Consider the following 16,186-nt stretch of genomic DNA (forward strand, 5'->3'; position numbering starts at 1 on the left):
ACGTACCGCTCGCATAGTTGTAACCAATGGAGGTTAAATAAGGCACAGATTAAATTTTAATCCTCAGGACATAGAAACGGGTAAAAATGCATGAAAAAACCCTTCATTTTACCCTACGCAATTGTGAAAAATGCAAAATCCTGGTATAAATCGCCTGCAGCGACAACTGCAATCCATAATGCTTGAATAAAAGACACAGGCCGCAAACAAAAGACCGACTAGCTAATGCAATAATCCGTCATATGAAATCTCCTATATGCTATTATTTTCTACATTAATTTTTCCGATTTGCCGGAAATTGTTCGTCCGAGCTCGCTTTTTTGGCCGTCTCTGAATAATTAAGAGTCGGCAGCGCACTGACCGGGCGCCGCTAAACGTCACCGTCATCGAGAATCGCAAAATCGATGCGCGATTTAACGCAGCCAATTTACGAACTTTTACCTGCTATCTTACATCGCATATGTTGCTTTTATCACTGTTTGCTTCCACGCAATCTCTTTCTCATTTACGTTGCGTGTGTCTAAACTCGTTACAGATTTTTTGATTTTCTGGATAGATTCGAGTTTTTGGATTTTTGCAATTATTGGATATCTTCGGTTTATTGTTTTTTTTTTAGATTTTTTGGATTTAGTTTCTTTCGATTTTTTTTGGGTTTCTTGGATTTTTTTAAGTTCTTCGATCTTTTGTGTTTTTTTGAATTTATTGGATATTTTCAATTTTTACGATTACTAAATTTCTTGATTTTCTTGGGTTTCTTGCATTTCTTGTGTTTTTTGGATTATTTCTTTCGTTTTTTTTTTTTTTTTTCTTTTGAGTTGTTTGGATTTTTTATATTTTTGGTCTTTTTTCGGATTCTTCGGATTTTTCCTTAAATTTTTTTGACTTTTTAGATAGATTCATTTTTTGGACTTCATTAAATTTTTCGGATATTTTCAATTTTTTGGATTATTGAATTTCTTGCGTTTCTTAAATTTCTTGCATTTATTGGGTTTTTTTGGATTTTTTCTTTCTTTCCATTTTATAGATTTTTTGATTTTCTGGGTAGTTTTTGGATTTTTGCAATTATTGGATGTCTTAGGTTTATTGTTTTTTTTTTTAGATTTTTTGGATTGTTTGAATTTTTTATTTTTTTTTTCTTTTTTCGGATTTAATTTTTTTCGATTTTTTTGGTTTTTCAATTTATTGGATATTTTCGATTTTTCCGATTATTAATTCTAGAATTTCTTGGGTTTCTTGCATTTCTTGCGATTTTGGATTTTTTTTGGATTTTTCGGATTTTTTGGACTTCTCGGATTTTTCTTATTTCTCGGATTTTTAGAATTTTTCGGATTTAGGTACTCTTATTTTCGATTTTTTTGGATTCTTCGAATGTTTCGAATATTTTGAGATTTTAGAATTTTTCATCTTAATTCAAATTTAAATCAAAACCATTTTCAAACCGAATTTTTCGAAAATCTTACTTCGGGACATTAATACATTCTATTTTTCGAATCAGTTCATTGAATTGAATTTTTCAGAATTTTTTGAGAATTTTTAGGCAACTTTTCAAAATTCTCAATTTTTCGATATGATTTTTTTTAGTTTTCCCAATATTAAAATAAAATCATTTTCAAGCCGAATTTATCGAAAATTTTGGTCCTGGACCATCAACACGTTTTTTTTTTCGAATTAGCGCGTCGAAGTGTATTTCACAAAATTTTTTGAGAATTTTTGGGCTACTTTTAAAAATTTTCAATTTCTCAATTTTTTGACCATTTTGGAGAACCCTTTGCAAATTGCCCAAAGACATTTGCTTGTAGATTTAGACTTGTAGAAGTTATTTTCGGCTTCATTCCTTCGAAAATTCTAACAATTTTTCCAGAATCGAAAAAATAAAAATCAAAATTTTCGAGATTTTATAAAAACAATCATTTTACAACCGAATTTTTTGAAACTCTAGTTTTGGAAAATTAGCATGTTATGTTTTTAGAATAAGTTTGTCGAAATGTATTTTCAAAATTTTCTGAGAATTTTTAGGCCACTCCAAAATTGCCAATTTTTCAATATCCTCCCATATGATTTTTTTTAATTTTCGAGATATTAAAAAAAAACATTTTCAAACCGAATTTTTCCAAAATTTTTCGATATTTTTGGGCAACTTTTCAAAATTCTCAAATTTTCGATGCCCTTCCATATGCGTCTTTTTTTAGTTTTCCCAATGTTTAAAGAAAATCATTTTCAAGCCGAAAATTTCGATCTGGGATCATCAACACATTGTTTTTCGAATCAGTTCGTCGAAATGTGTTTTACAAATTTTTTTAAGGATTTTTAAATTTTTTTATCATTGTTTGAGAACCCTTCGTAAATTACCCAAACACAAGTTTGTAGATTTAGAGTTGTCGAAGTTATTTTCGGATTCATTCCAACAATTTTTCCAGAATCGAAAAATTGAAAAATCACAATTTTCAAGATTAAAAAAAATCTTTGTTGGGGACCATCAACATTATGTTTCCCGATCAGCTTATCAAAGTGTTTTTTTTTCAAAATTTTTGGAAATTTTTGGGCTACGTTTCAAAAATCGCAGTTTTTCAATTTTTTGACCATTTTTGGAGAACCCGTCGCAAATTACCCGAATACATTTTCTTGTAATATGGAAAATGAAAGAGGTTTTTAGGCAACTTTAAAAAAAAACTCACTTTTTGATTTTTTTGACTATTTTTGGAGCACTTCGAAAATTAAAGACACTTTCTTGTAAATTTCAACTTCTAGAAGTAATTTAAAGTTGTTTTTGGCTTCTCACTCTTGTTTAATAACAAAATTTGATAATAAATTTATACTGAAAAGACGCCAATTTGGACATGGTTTTCCACTGAAAAATTAAGTTACGCGTATATTGCTTCAGAAAATGAGAGAACACTCTGTATAGTTAATGCTGTTCAGAGTAGGTTAGTTCGTCCGAGCTCGCTTTTTTGGCGGTCTCTGAATAATTAAGAGTCGGCAGCGCACTGACCGGGCGCCGCTAAACGTCACCGTCATCGAGAATCGCAAAATCGATGCGCGATTTAACGCAGCCAATTTACGAACTTTTACCTGCTATCTTACATCGCATATGTTGCTTTTATCACTGTTTGCTTCCACGCAATCTCTTTCTCATTTACGTTGCGTGTGTCTAAACTCGTGTTTCGTATCTGAAATGCAAAATTGAAACCAAAGTTTACGCACCTATCTAAACTAGTGATTTATGCCCGACTTGATCAGCGTGTTTTGTCAGCTGTCAATTCTTTGTTTATGTCGGAGAAAGAAGGATGGATGTAAGTGGGGGCGATAAATCAAAACCGGAAAGTTACGAGACGAGCGAGTTTGCATATGAATAGAGAAAATGGAGATTAGAAGATCGTACTTGAAATTCGTAAGATAAAAAACGCCTTTTTATGAAGTCTTATTGAGGCGCCTCGTTGGAAATGGTGGAGTTTTTTGCGAGATAAGCAAATTGCGACAAATATGCTCGAAATATAAAAAAACACAATATGTTCTTGTTTGACTTGCTTTCTACATTTACTCTCGGAATAGAGTCGACAAGTTTGCTCCATCAGGGTTCAGCAAACAGTCACTTAAGTAATTCTAACACAATGCTAAACCAATGCCAGATTTTTCCAGTGTCAGGCACCGATTTTCACACAACGAATTAAATAAAAAAAACGACAGCTCTTAACATTAGTTCACAATCGACTACAACTCTCGAGCAATAAATTTCTCGTTTCCTTATTCCTTTTAGAAAACCGCTTCGTCATAATCCCCTTTTTATGTATCTCTCCACTCCATTTGTTTTTCAGCACAAACGAGAAGATTTGTTTAGCGTCTATATACTTTATCAGCTTATTTATGAAGTCTGTAAAGCTCCCCGCGAGACTACAAATACGTAATCGCCGCCACTCCTCACACGAGAAGGCAATTCCACCCCGCCCGATTTTCGCGAAAAAACATAAACAACATTAATTGTTTACCCCACACGTTAATCAAACCACAAAGCGACCGCGCACAATGGACGCCTAAAAACTAATTTCTGTGTACAAAGCGGGCCTCGATCGTGCTCCCACTATGTACCGAATCCTATTTTTGCATAATTATTAATCCACTTTGTTGCGGTAATTAAGTACCACACTTCGCCGGAAGTAGCGCAAATTCGGTTCGCCTAGAGCTGCACCTTGGCGCTAGGTTGCCGTGTTATCGCGGCAAGTTTTGTTTTAGTTTCGGTTTTTACTCGCATAATTATCGAGTCCGGCCCTGCAGCTAATCCGAAGCCAGACGTGTTGGATATTTAATACTCGGCTGAGTTTCAGCTCGAAGCACATCAAAGTGCGTTAATTAAGGCGTGAAATTTCTCGAATAGGACCTCTTTATTATTTTTTTTTGAATACGGCCCGTTGTGGGTTTTTTATTGTGAGCAGACGTGGATTGATGGTCGTTCGGAGGGAAGAAAGTGAACAAACCGGTCGTGTAAATATATTAAGCCTACGGGAATGCTTTATTGGCGGCTATAAATGTTTGGAAGTCGTGATGTAGCCACGATGTAGACTTTCAGATGCCATTCGGGCTATTTATCTTCGGCGGTTTAAATCTCCCGCTTAATTTTATTCAAGAATTTCGCACTGCGTTGGAGGGGAATGGATTGGAGAAAGTGGAAATTTATTGGAGACGGTGCAGAATTGAATTAAAATGGTGGAGGCGCCGGGACAATTTTTCACGCGGAAGTAGATACTAAAACACCAATCTATAATTTCTTTGGTAATCCCCCGCCAAAAACTGATGACGTGTTAATTACGCCGACAAGTGTCTACACACACAGGTATTCACTCAAACCTAATTAACCGTTTTGAGTTCCGCCAAACTCCACTCCCTCTTCAAAATCTAAAATTCCAACTCGTTCCCTCAGCATCACTCCGAAACATGTTTATTAGCCACCCGAGCATAAATAAGAACCGTAGCCAGAATGTAAAGTAGCGCAATTACACGATATTGAAGGCAATAGAGGTGGAATAAATGTATTGTTCCCTAATGGAGACATCGAAAGCGTCCTCTTACCATACTCGCAATAATTGCTTCCAACTCTTAGAATTCGGTCTTTTGTGTGTTCGATTTTTCGGGCTGAACGAGCCCGATTTAAGGCACTCGTTCGGCAAAAGTGAATGGAACGTAATTACATTAACAAAAATTTCGGTATTTTATTTCAACACGCGTAACGCGTGTTCGGAAGAGGGAGTGCCGCAATAAACCGTGTAATTTATTCCCCTACACATATATTTACCGAGTGTTTTGATCGGCAATTTTAATCTCATCGCACGGACGACGCTAAAGCAATTTTCATTTTTTTCTGTAAACAACCTAATGGAAATGCTAATTATAAATTGTGGGGTCGTTACTCCGGAATGAGTGATGTTTAAGGGTGTTTAGCTCGGAAAGGTGAAAATTAACGAGGCTGATGTTTCAGTCAGTTTTTTATTAAAGTTTCCGGGTTTCCGTTCAAACTACGCGCCACTGAACAATTGTGAAGTGCCAATCGTGACGTCACCACTATTTTTTGCTAAGCAATAATTTTTCACAGTCGCGTTAAATTAGTGTCAAGACAAAAGCGCATTCCCAATTCGATTATTACTTTCAGTGAACATTATTTTTCCGGAGCTCGTTTGCGCTTACGCCGAAACCTGTGTCCCCGATGCGTGAAATTAAAATTGTATCGTGTAATATTTCTCGCAACTACCCACCACATTTTTGCCACCATAATAGCGGCGTAACGAGGGGAGGCGTAAAGATGTGAGTCTAAAACATCGGTAAAAGCATGAGTGGATCTGACAGAACGTTACAAATGTGCTGGAGCGTTCAATTAAAGAGGGTGCGGTGCGATACACGAATGCAAACTTTGCTTATGGAAATGGGGTGAAATCGTGATAAAGGTCGCCTATATTTGCCGGTGGGATAATGCCGGAGCTTTTTGTGTATGAATTCTGCTGTTTACGGACTTCTTTGGCGTTTATTAGGGGGGTCGGAGAAGATATGAAGAGAAATTCGCCGCGGTTGCCGAGAAAAATTGCGGAATTAGATGACGGGAGTTAGGGGACGATAACATCTCTAAATTGGAGACAGTTTTTCACAAGGAAATGCAGCGCTTTAATTGCCGTGAGTCTCCCCGAGTTTTCGGTTAAAGCTTGAATTTTTCAATATAAACATCTACTAGCCGCTTTTCCATAACGCTGGCCCATTTCTCAAAAAACCCATTTAATGCAACCCGAAGTGTAAATAAATTGCAAAAAATTAAAACTTCGCGCCCCTCTGCATGCTAACTAGTATTGGAAGTAGTGGAGCGCAAATAGCCATTAAAAAATCCATTAACTAGAACATTTCCAAAAAGAGGTAAATAAATAAGCCTCCCGAGCGTGCAGAACGGGGTTGTTTTGAGCGTTTTGCGCATTTAAAATTAAAATCGTCTGCGTAGGAATCCATCGGGAACAAAACAGGGTATAATAATGATGAGGCAGCCACTTACGACTCACCCCTTGTTTTCATACACCGATTCAGACATTTTAAACGCAGGGTGCAGCGTGTGGAACATCTATTGGTGGATGGTTTTGAATATTAAATGGATGTGAAGCAAACATAATCTAGAGGGTTGTTTTTGAGCCAAGCCTAGGGTGAGTGTGGGGTAATTTGTAAACTATATGCTAATAGATGAACTCGTTCTTGTCAAAACGTGATTAAATATAAATTCCACAATTACCAGGGTAAATATCCGCCAGGGTTTAACAGCGAAGCCATTAAAAGCGAGAAAGAAGTGTAAGTGTAGCATGGTGGGGATGGCACGAAACGAAGAAATGGTTTATGGACTTAGAAGTCAAGGCTAAAATTAGTATTGTCGACCCTCAGTGTTAATGCCCTTCGAGCAACCTTCTCCTAAAAATACAAATTATTAAGTGCCGCTCCACTTTCGGACTGCTCTTTATTCCTTTCGCTTTCTTCAATCCTCTTAAACTCTCACTTGTTAGCGCCACCCAAAGAAGAATCATTCCTATTTACCCCGTCGGCAACTAATGGAAATTTATTGCATTTTATCACGCAAAGCCACCCTGCCTCCGCCAAACTTTCGTTAAATTATCGAAGTTGGCGCACTTTTTAATCGTCGCACAAGTTCAAAGTCATTAGAGAGCCGAATTTCAACTTTGACAATTTGACAGAGTGCTGAATGGGGTTTTAACCGGTCGGGGCCTTTGATTCTTGCAGCCGCAAAACACGCAACGTTTAATCAACTCGATTATATTGGAAAGAAGCGATTTTTCAACCCCACGTGGAAAGGGGCGGTAATTAAATCTCGGTTGCTGCAATGAACAACTCCAATAAAGTTGTAGCAGGTTTAGCGGGAGAATTCGTGACCTGGAAATCAATTCGGAAAAGCGACAGTTCGAAGACGGTTTGTTTAGCTGAATGACGCAAAGGTGAAAATTTTGCGTTATGATATGCGATTTAAAATCGTTGTTAAAACGAGACTGTTTGCGATTTGCCACTTGTGCGGCGTTCAACAAATATGTTTCTTAAAATTTTGGACGAATTAAAAATTTAAGTAAACAGTTTTTTGCAAAAACTCGGTTTAAGTCGACCCTCCGGAAATTTCTATCGCTCACCTACTCATCGCCGACTTCTCTTTAATTCCTGCCTTTCATATTTGCATCTCCAACGAGACGTTTCTTTTGACGAATTTTTAATAAGCCGTTGGGCAAACAACAGGAGTAAAAATGAAGGGGACGATGATAAGAATTAAAAATCGGGGAGCAAATCCGAATCTGCCGAAGAGGCAGAGAGGGAGGCAAACTGGATTAATCCCAAACTGGATCCGTTCCGTCTTTTCTAATTTACCTCTAGAACGTCTTGACAAGCCTCTTGTTTCAGACTGTTAAGTCTGCCGCTTATAATCCAGTCTTTCGTCTAGATTTGGGGAAGATCTCGACTGGAATTGTCACTGTATTAGGTTAAATGGCGCTAAGCGAGAAGCTCCCATTTAATAATTACGTATTCGTTTGGAGCGGTTGTGGAAAACAGGATTAGAGAAAACGCGCATTAAACGAAATTAATAGGAATCGTTTTGGCGCGGAGTCCTTCTCATCTTTTATGAAAGCCAAACGGGAATGGAGGAATTTTAACTGAGAAAATCGTGCCGCAAAACTAAGAATACGGAATTATTAATAGAAAAGCGTAAAAGTCAGCTAATTTTCCGACCTTGCTGCACAAATGTTTTAGCTACTAAATTTTTTTAGAAACACTCTATATTTGACTGAAATTCTTTCACACAAAAAAATCTATTACCTTTATAAATTATTTCCTTTTAAAGCAAGGAAGGAGAAAAAAGTCCGGAAATTTAATCCTCGAATATTCTTTTTATAAAATAAATAAAACATAACAACGCTGTTTCGAATAACAATTTTTGTGTCTAAAGGTATTAATTTAGTACGAGTTGAGGAACTACGAACGTACATTTTCAACAGGCATCGTTTTTATACATATTTTGAACAGCTGTAGAAAAAACGCTTTGAAGTCTATCAACACCGAAAACAATTTTTTGATGGGCTTAAAACGTTTAGAAAAGAACACAACAACTATTCCCGAATCCCTCCAAGAAAGTACTACTTTCAAAAAAATTTTGACTTATAAAAACATTGTTGATTTAGTGTGTTATGGGTGTTATTATTATTATTATTATTATTATTAGGACCTACCACTGACCCGGGAACGACCGGTATTCAAACAAGACTTCTATCATTACTAACTAGTAAGAGTAAAGTAATATTACTATTATTGTCAAACTTCTATCATCGCCTCACCACATCAAACAGTCACGAGCCGCCACTCCACATTAGTAATCTAAAGAGAATTCTCTAGAAGCTAGCACTTTTTTTTCAAAAAAAAATGTTCGAAATTTTGGAAGTTTGTTTCTCACATTTCTCAATAGTTCGGACAGAAGTTTCACACACGATTTCATACTTTATACAATATCAATAAATATTTTCAGAAGTCACATTTAACGTTTTCAAAATCAAATTTTGCACATTTCTGGAAAACCTTTTCTCATATTTCTCGTCTTTTTGGCAAGATATCGTAAAAATTATTTCAGATTTGTAATCTCTAGAAGATATTAACTTTCTTTTTTTCGTTCAGTTAAACGTACATTTTAAAATTTAAAAAAAATGGGAATTTTTGAAAATTTATTTTTCGCTTGCTAGTTGAATAAATGTTTCTATAAATAATTTCTGATTAGTTATTTACCAAAAATTCTAGGCTTTTTGGGTGGGGCTTATATTTTGCATTTTTTTCTTAATATGGGTATCCATCTTTTCGCAACAAGAAACTTAAAACATGGTTAAAGTGGTACATTTTTGCAAGAAAATATGAATTTTGCAATTATGAGACGGAATCTAATTGCAAAATCGATATTCCCTTATACAAATTTTACATTTTAAAAATGATTTAAGTTTCATGTTGTGAAAAGAAGTCTATACATATTAAAACAAAAGGACAAAATCTAAGCCCGCCCGCCCACCCACCCTGTCTCAAATGTGATGATTTTTTTATTCGCCGTAAACCAAGGGGGTCAAGCTTAACTGCAAAATACTTATTTCTTTACAAAAAATTAAAAACCTGTTTTTGAGTATCGTGTTGTTCAACGAATGTGTATTAAGAAAAAAAAGCAAAATATTTACCCCGCCCACCCACCCCAGCTAAATTGTGATTTTTTTTAACCTTAGAAACTGAATACACTTTTAAAATGGTAAATTTTTGTAATGAAATATGGATATTACAATTATTGCAATTAGGTTCCGCCCCTAGGTTGGCCAACGAATGAAAACTTCATTACTACTTAATTTTTTTTTTAATATACATAGTATTCCTTGAACAATACGATACTCACAAACATGATTTTAATTTCTCGTAGAGAAATAAGCATTTTGCAGTTAAGCTTTACCCCACGGTTTACGACCAATAAAAAAAATCATCAGAATTGAGACAGGGTGGGTGGGCGGGGCTTATATTTTGCCTTTTTTCTCTTAATATACATAGCCGTGTTTTTACAACAAGAAACTTAAAACATGGTACATTTTTGCAAGGAAATATGAATTTTGCAGTTATGAGGCCGAGCTTAATCACAAAATCGATATTTCCTTATACAAATTTTCCATTTTAAACATATTTTAAGTTTCATGTTGAAAAGAAGTCTACACATATTAAAACAAAAAGGCAAAAATAAAACTGACTTTGGCAAATGCCACAGCCTCTTAAAAAATACAGGGCGGGTGGGCGGGGCTAGTACTTGCTAAGATAAGACTGATTTTGGCAAATGCCATACTCTCTGAGAAAATAGAGGGTGGGTGGGCGGGGCTAGCACTTGCTAAGATAAGAGTGATTTTGCAATCTCAGTTTTATCTCAGCAAGTATTCGTTCCGCCAACCCACCTTTTATTTCCTCAGAGAGTAGGTCATTTGCCAAAATCAGTATCATCTTAGCAGCTACTAGCCCCGCCCACCCACCCCCTCTTTTTTAAAGGATATATCATTTGTCAAAATCAGTTTTATCTTAGCAAGCACTAGCCCCGCCCACCCACCCTCTCTTTTCTTGGAAGGTATCTCATTTGCCAAAATCAGTCTTATCTTAGCAAGTACTAATATAAAGCTAATGAAAAAACGAAACATTGTGATACAAAAAATTGTAACATCAAAAAAAAAACGAAAACGAAAAATTATCATAGCAAAAATTGCTGGAAGGTAAATAAATCCAGTTTTTTCGAAAAATTGTAACATTTGATTTTGCGAATTTTATTTTTATGATAAACTTCATAAGTTAAACTAAAGATATGTTTGTAATGTGAGATAAAATGTAAACATTTTGTGATGAAAATAAGCCCCGCCCACCCGCCCTGTCTCAATTGTGATGATTTTTTTCATTCGTTGTCAGACCGAGGGGCGGAGCGTAACTGCAAAATTCATATTTACCTACAACAATGTTTTAAGTTTCTCTCTAAATTTTCAGTTTTCAAACGTTTCAATTTTTTGCAATTTTTTTATGGCGAATGTAAGCATAAAGCTAAAGTCTCATTAAAAACGTAGTTACAGTGATGTGCTTTAATTAAAGTTTTTCGTTTAATTGCCAATTAAAATGTTTTATAAAAATTTGGAATTTCTGAGTGAAGGCGGAGTTACAGAATAGAAATGTAGATCACAAGAAATAATTATTACGTAATTTCTTCGAAGAATTTTCCTTAACTACATCGTAAAAGAATATGATACATCAGTATAAGTAGTAAAAAATAAGTTTTTAAAAACATTTCCAACAAAGGAGATGCGTAATCCTGCCTAAAATTTGAATTTCCTACGCAAAAAAGGGTCAACTGAGACTGCGCAGCTTGACGTTTGCAGTCCATAAATTACGAAAACGCAAGTTTCCCGTCTTCATGTTCCTCTTGGCTATTTATGAAGTATTAGTAAAAGGATAAAAAGGATTAAAAATCAACCATCAAATTAGAGAAATTTCTTTATCCATTTAACATCGAAAATCGGCCACTTGGTTTTTAATCAAGTCGAATGGAAAACGTCCTGTTTGATGTAGTGCTCGCCAAAACTGCTGGCGAATTCTGCATTCGTGTATCGCTTATTCGGTTGGCAAATTGTTCTTATTACATACCTGACTTTGCTATATTGCTCCACATCCTCGCCGAGCAATGTGGTGAATACAGAATGAAGTTATTGCGCTTCCGCACTTATCGTCGCTCAATTACAACCCCGAAATGACTTTTCGCCGCGCAATCGACTCGCGACTCGGCTAAATCGCCAGAAAACCCGTCTGAGGTCGAATTTTTCTCCCGGCATGTGTCCGTTGATAATGGACTAATGAATCAGTTTCGACTCGAAACACGGAGGTAATAACCTAGAGATGAAATATATACCCGCCCCCGCCCCTGCCGCAACCAACAGCTTGAAATATGAGATTTGATATATTTCAGCTCTTTTCTGCGAAACTTCATTTCATTCCGTAATTGACTCTTAAGTTTGTTGCTGAAATTCAATTTGGCTCTCTTTATGTCTTCTCTAATTCCGAATACATAACTTCGGCGATGTCATCTCTAACAGATTCGACGTCAAGTCGACGATTCTGTTGTTAATTAAGGAGTGGAGAGCATTCGTTTAAAAAGCGGCAACATTTCGAAATTCTGAATAATAAAGTGCTTAAACACACATAATCCGGATGGCTTAGCCGTGTTGCCGACACGAAGTGTCGCAGCAAGTGCAGAGTTGGCAATTTTGGTATTCATTAGAGGATGGTGCGCTATTAATGAAGCTAGTTAGGGATGAGGCATTCATTCGGAAAGCACTTCAGAGGGCGAGTGCTGCACTCGACACACGTGCTGCAGAACACGATATTGTGATCATTATGCAGTTTTTTAAATGTCGTTTCTGGATGATTGTGTGTTAACACTCCACTTAACGCTTCATTGGATTTCCTGCTGTTTTTAAAAGGATGTCAGCTGCAGATTGACCCGTAGCCACAGATGTCAAGGAAGCGATTAAATGAGCGACGTTCGTGCTTATCACCACACTCCAGATTCTGTGTTTACAACGCACAAACAACCAAGGATTACAGTTCGACGATAAGTAAAAATAAACAAGTTATTTATTAACGTGGATTGTGAATTGAAAGAAACGTCAACAGAATTCCAAACTTATGTAAGTGAGCCACGCCTCGCAATTATGGAGTAAATCGAGTAAGCACCCAAGGAAAATTTATCGAGAATTTATTTGCCTAGCGCATGAGACGAGACTTTTCCCATTAAATTTGCCTCTTCATTATCCTTCATCTAGCGTGCGAAATTGCACTCTGAGAGTCATCAATCACGTCACATGTTCCGGTTTCGGGAAGTATTTTTTCGATTAGGGTTCAGCTGGCTTGCCAGAATTGTCGGTTTTTTTCTAAATGACACTTGTAGATTGCGCCGAAAGAAGATGTCCAATGAGGAATGCACGATTAACGAAAGCACAGTTTTAAACTTCGCTCCTTCCTCCCTCTCGGTTAAACTAGAAATTCCAGACGAACAAGTAGACAACTTCGGAACCCCTATTCGTAAGAACGCAATGTAATGTACTCGTAATTTGTCATATTTTTCCATTAAACACTATTGCCTTTCTCTTCTTATAGGTGTTGGGTATTTTCCTTGTATTCATTAAAATATCGTCAAATGTGTTAGTTTTAGGCGTCTTGTTCCCTTCACCTCATTAACTAAGTATTATAAGAACTTGAAAAACCAAATGTAAACTAGAGCCGTTAAGAACGTCGCGCGAATGATATTCAGTCGCTGTATTTGTGGAAAACTACAAAATAAAGAAAAACCATCAGTAGTGCAAAGTGTAGATTAATTGTCCCTAGCCAACCCATTACATAAAAGTGGTGGCAGCGGTGGGATACCGAAAAAGTTTGGGATACGATCAGGGTTAATTATTGTGCTGACGAATTACCGACTGGTTGATTCGTTATTCGATCCGAAGGAAGCCGTGATCAACCCCCTGGAATCTTCGATTTGTATGGTGTTGGCCATGGAATCAAGCACCACACTACTGTAAGTGACTTTTGTTAATGGTCGAGACACGATCCGGAAAAAAGTGCGACGGTACTCCAGTGAACGAAAATAGTGTAAATAATTTAACACCGGAAGTTACCGAAATTCCCGAAAGCATAAGTGAAGAAAGTGCGCGTTCAAACCCAATAATGGCTCTCTCATTAGAAACCGCGGAAAGAATGTTAATTAAGTTTGATGGTACTCGGTCCTTACTGTATGAATTTATTGATAATTGTGATACGGCCCTAGAAAGTATAGATAACAATAAAAAAGAAATTTTATTCTCGATAATTAAAACTAAGTTAACAGGTAAAGCGAGAGAACTAACGCGAAGTAGGCAATTCACAACTTGGAATTCATTAAAAGATCATTTAGTAGAAATTTATGCTGATAGGAGAACACAGGCGCAATGGCAACTAGAATTAAACTCTTGTAAACAAAGATTCAATGAGGACGTTTCGTTATATGCAAGTAGAGTAGAAAATTGTTGCACTGAATTGATTAATTCGCTTAGTACCACCCTTACAGCTGATGCTCACAAGGCGTGTGTAGACCTTTTTAAAACTCAGGCATTAAATGTGTTCGTGGCAGGACTAACCAAGGATCTAGCATTGTTAGTAAAGGCACAAAAACCAGATAGTTTAGAAGACGCAATTTCGATAGCAATTAATGAAGAACAAGAAATAAGATCTAAAATTGAAATCCAAAAATTTCGCTCTGGTTCACTTTCTGGTCAGTTTTGTAATTTTTGCCGAAAATCGGGACATTCTATAACTAATTGTCGGAATAAATTTAATAACCGTAACTTACACGTACATCATATGCAGAATACCACCAGAACATTTTCTAAATCACATTCGTCTAATAATACACTTAATCAATTTAATAATAATAATAATTTTAGTCAAGGTTTTGGATCAAAATTTTGTTATTATTGTAAAATTCCTGGACATATTAGTAGAAATTGTCGGAAAAAACAACGCGATGATGATCATAAAATACATAGTGATAGAACACGATATAGCCAATTTAATAATTGTAATCAGAATAATCGCAGCTACGGCAATAGTTCGAAATATGATAATCGAAATGGAAATAATTGTAGTACTAATGATAACACGAATAACAGCAATTTAAACTTCCCCGGTCCTTCAAGTTTACCGGCACCTCTGAAGGCTACACATATTCTGCAAGCCGGATCTCAACTATAAATCTTGCATCTACTTCATATGTTTCTTAAAAAATTGATCAATTATCAAACCCAAAAAATAAATTTCTTTTAGATTCAGGCGCTGATATTTCTCTCATTAAAGTATCTCAACTTAAAGGCGATACGGATTGCTATGTAGATAACATTATTACATTAAAAGGAATAGATCCAAACACAACTCTACATACTAAAACACTTTGTTATTGTTATTTCGATATTTATATCTATGGTCAGAAATTGACTCATATCTTTCATGTAGTACCTGATAACTTCCAAATTCCATTAGATGGTCTTCTTGGTAATGATTTCTTTCGAAGTTTCAATTGTGATATAAGTTATAAACAGAAAAAACTTTTTATTGGTAATACATTTTTGACAATTTTCCATATTGATGAAGATAACTCTAACAATTATTCACAAGGTTTTAAAGAAAATAGCTCTAGACAAGACAGTAGTAAAAATTTTGATCCTAATTCAAACACGCAAGTCAAGTTTCAGTTAGCTCCACGAACGGAGACAATTGTTAAAGTCAAAGCAATTAATAGTAATATCAAAGAAGGCATTTGCCCAAAGTTACAAATTTTAGATGGTGTTCATTTATGTCCTAGCGCTGTTAAGGTAAACAGAGATGGCGAATTTATAACTTCAATATTAAACACTACAGAAAAAATTATTGATGTAAAGAATATAGAAATTGTATTAGACCCAATCCCAGTAGAATCTTCAAACCTGAATGTTTCCAAAATACACTCAGATCAAAATTACAAATCGCAAAGGCTTGATAAAATTACGAGTTTATTGAGGACAGATCATTTGAATCCAGAAGAAAAAGAGTCTTTAACAAAACTATGTCTTGAATATAACCAGATTTTTCACGTAGAAGGTGACGTTTTGACCTGTACAGATTCTGTCGAGCATACAATACCGACTAATTCTCAAATACCCATCCATACAAGAACATACAGATTTCCAGAAATTCATAAAAATGAAGTAACGAAACAAATTGATCAAATGCGTGAGCAAGGTATTATATCACCGTCTAATTCCCCTTGGAATTCCCCAATATGGGTTGTGCCCAAAAAATTGGATGCCTCTGGAACTAAAAAATGGAGAATTGTAGTTGATTATAGGAAATTAAACGATATAACTATTGGAGATTTTTACCCACTACCTAACATTGTTGAAATTTTGGATCAACTAGGTAATTCAAAATATTTTTCAGTTATTGATCTCACATCTGGTTTTCACCAAATTAAAATGTCTCAAGACGATGCACCAAAAACTGCATTTTCGACATCCACTGGTCATTATCAATTTAATCGCATGCCTTTCGGTCTTAAAAACGCTCCAGCGAC

At 35.8% G+C, this 16,186-nt stretch overlaps 2 protein-coding genes across 6 annotated transcripts in view; one reads left to right on the forward strand and one right to left on the reverse strand.

The window, feature by feature from the left end:
- Window positions 1-16,186, reverse strand: part of LOC135126174 (cell adhesion molecule Dscam1) — a 139,749-nt gene that overhangs the window by 102,849 nt on the left and 20,714 nt on the right. The gene's annotated exons all lie outside the window — the stretch shown is intronic.
- On the forward strand, window positions 13,639-14,832 carry LOC135126417 (putative uncharacterized protein DDB_G0271606). Its single transcript, XM_064052466.1, has 2 exons — window positions 13,639-14,433; window positions 14,668-14,832. The coding sequence occupies exons 1-2, from the start codon at window positions 13,639-13,641 to the stop codon at window positions 14,830-14,832; spliced, it is 960 nt and encodes a 319-aa protein (XP_063908536.1).

The sequence above is a fragment of the Zophobas morio genome, unplaced genomic scaffold, assembly GCF_036711695.1.
Source record: "Zophobas morio isolate AGI-343-1 ecotype UQ-CSIRO unplaced genomic scaffold, CSIRO_AGI_Zmor_V1 ptg000010l, whole genome shotgun sequence".
NCBI lineage: Eukaryota > Metazoa > Arthropoda > Insecta > Coleoptera > Tenebrionidae > Zophobas > Zophobas morio.

Coding starts and splice junctions, on each gene's coding strand:
- LOC135126417 (XM_064052466.1), top strand. CDS start 13,639: ATGGTCGAGACACGATCCGGAAAAAAGTGCGACGGTACTCCAGTGAAC. Junction 14,434..14,667: donor TTAATAACCGTAACTTACAC/GTACATCATATG, acceptor AATTGTAATCAG/AATAATCGCAGCTACGGCAA.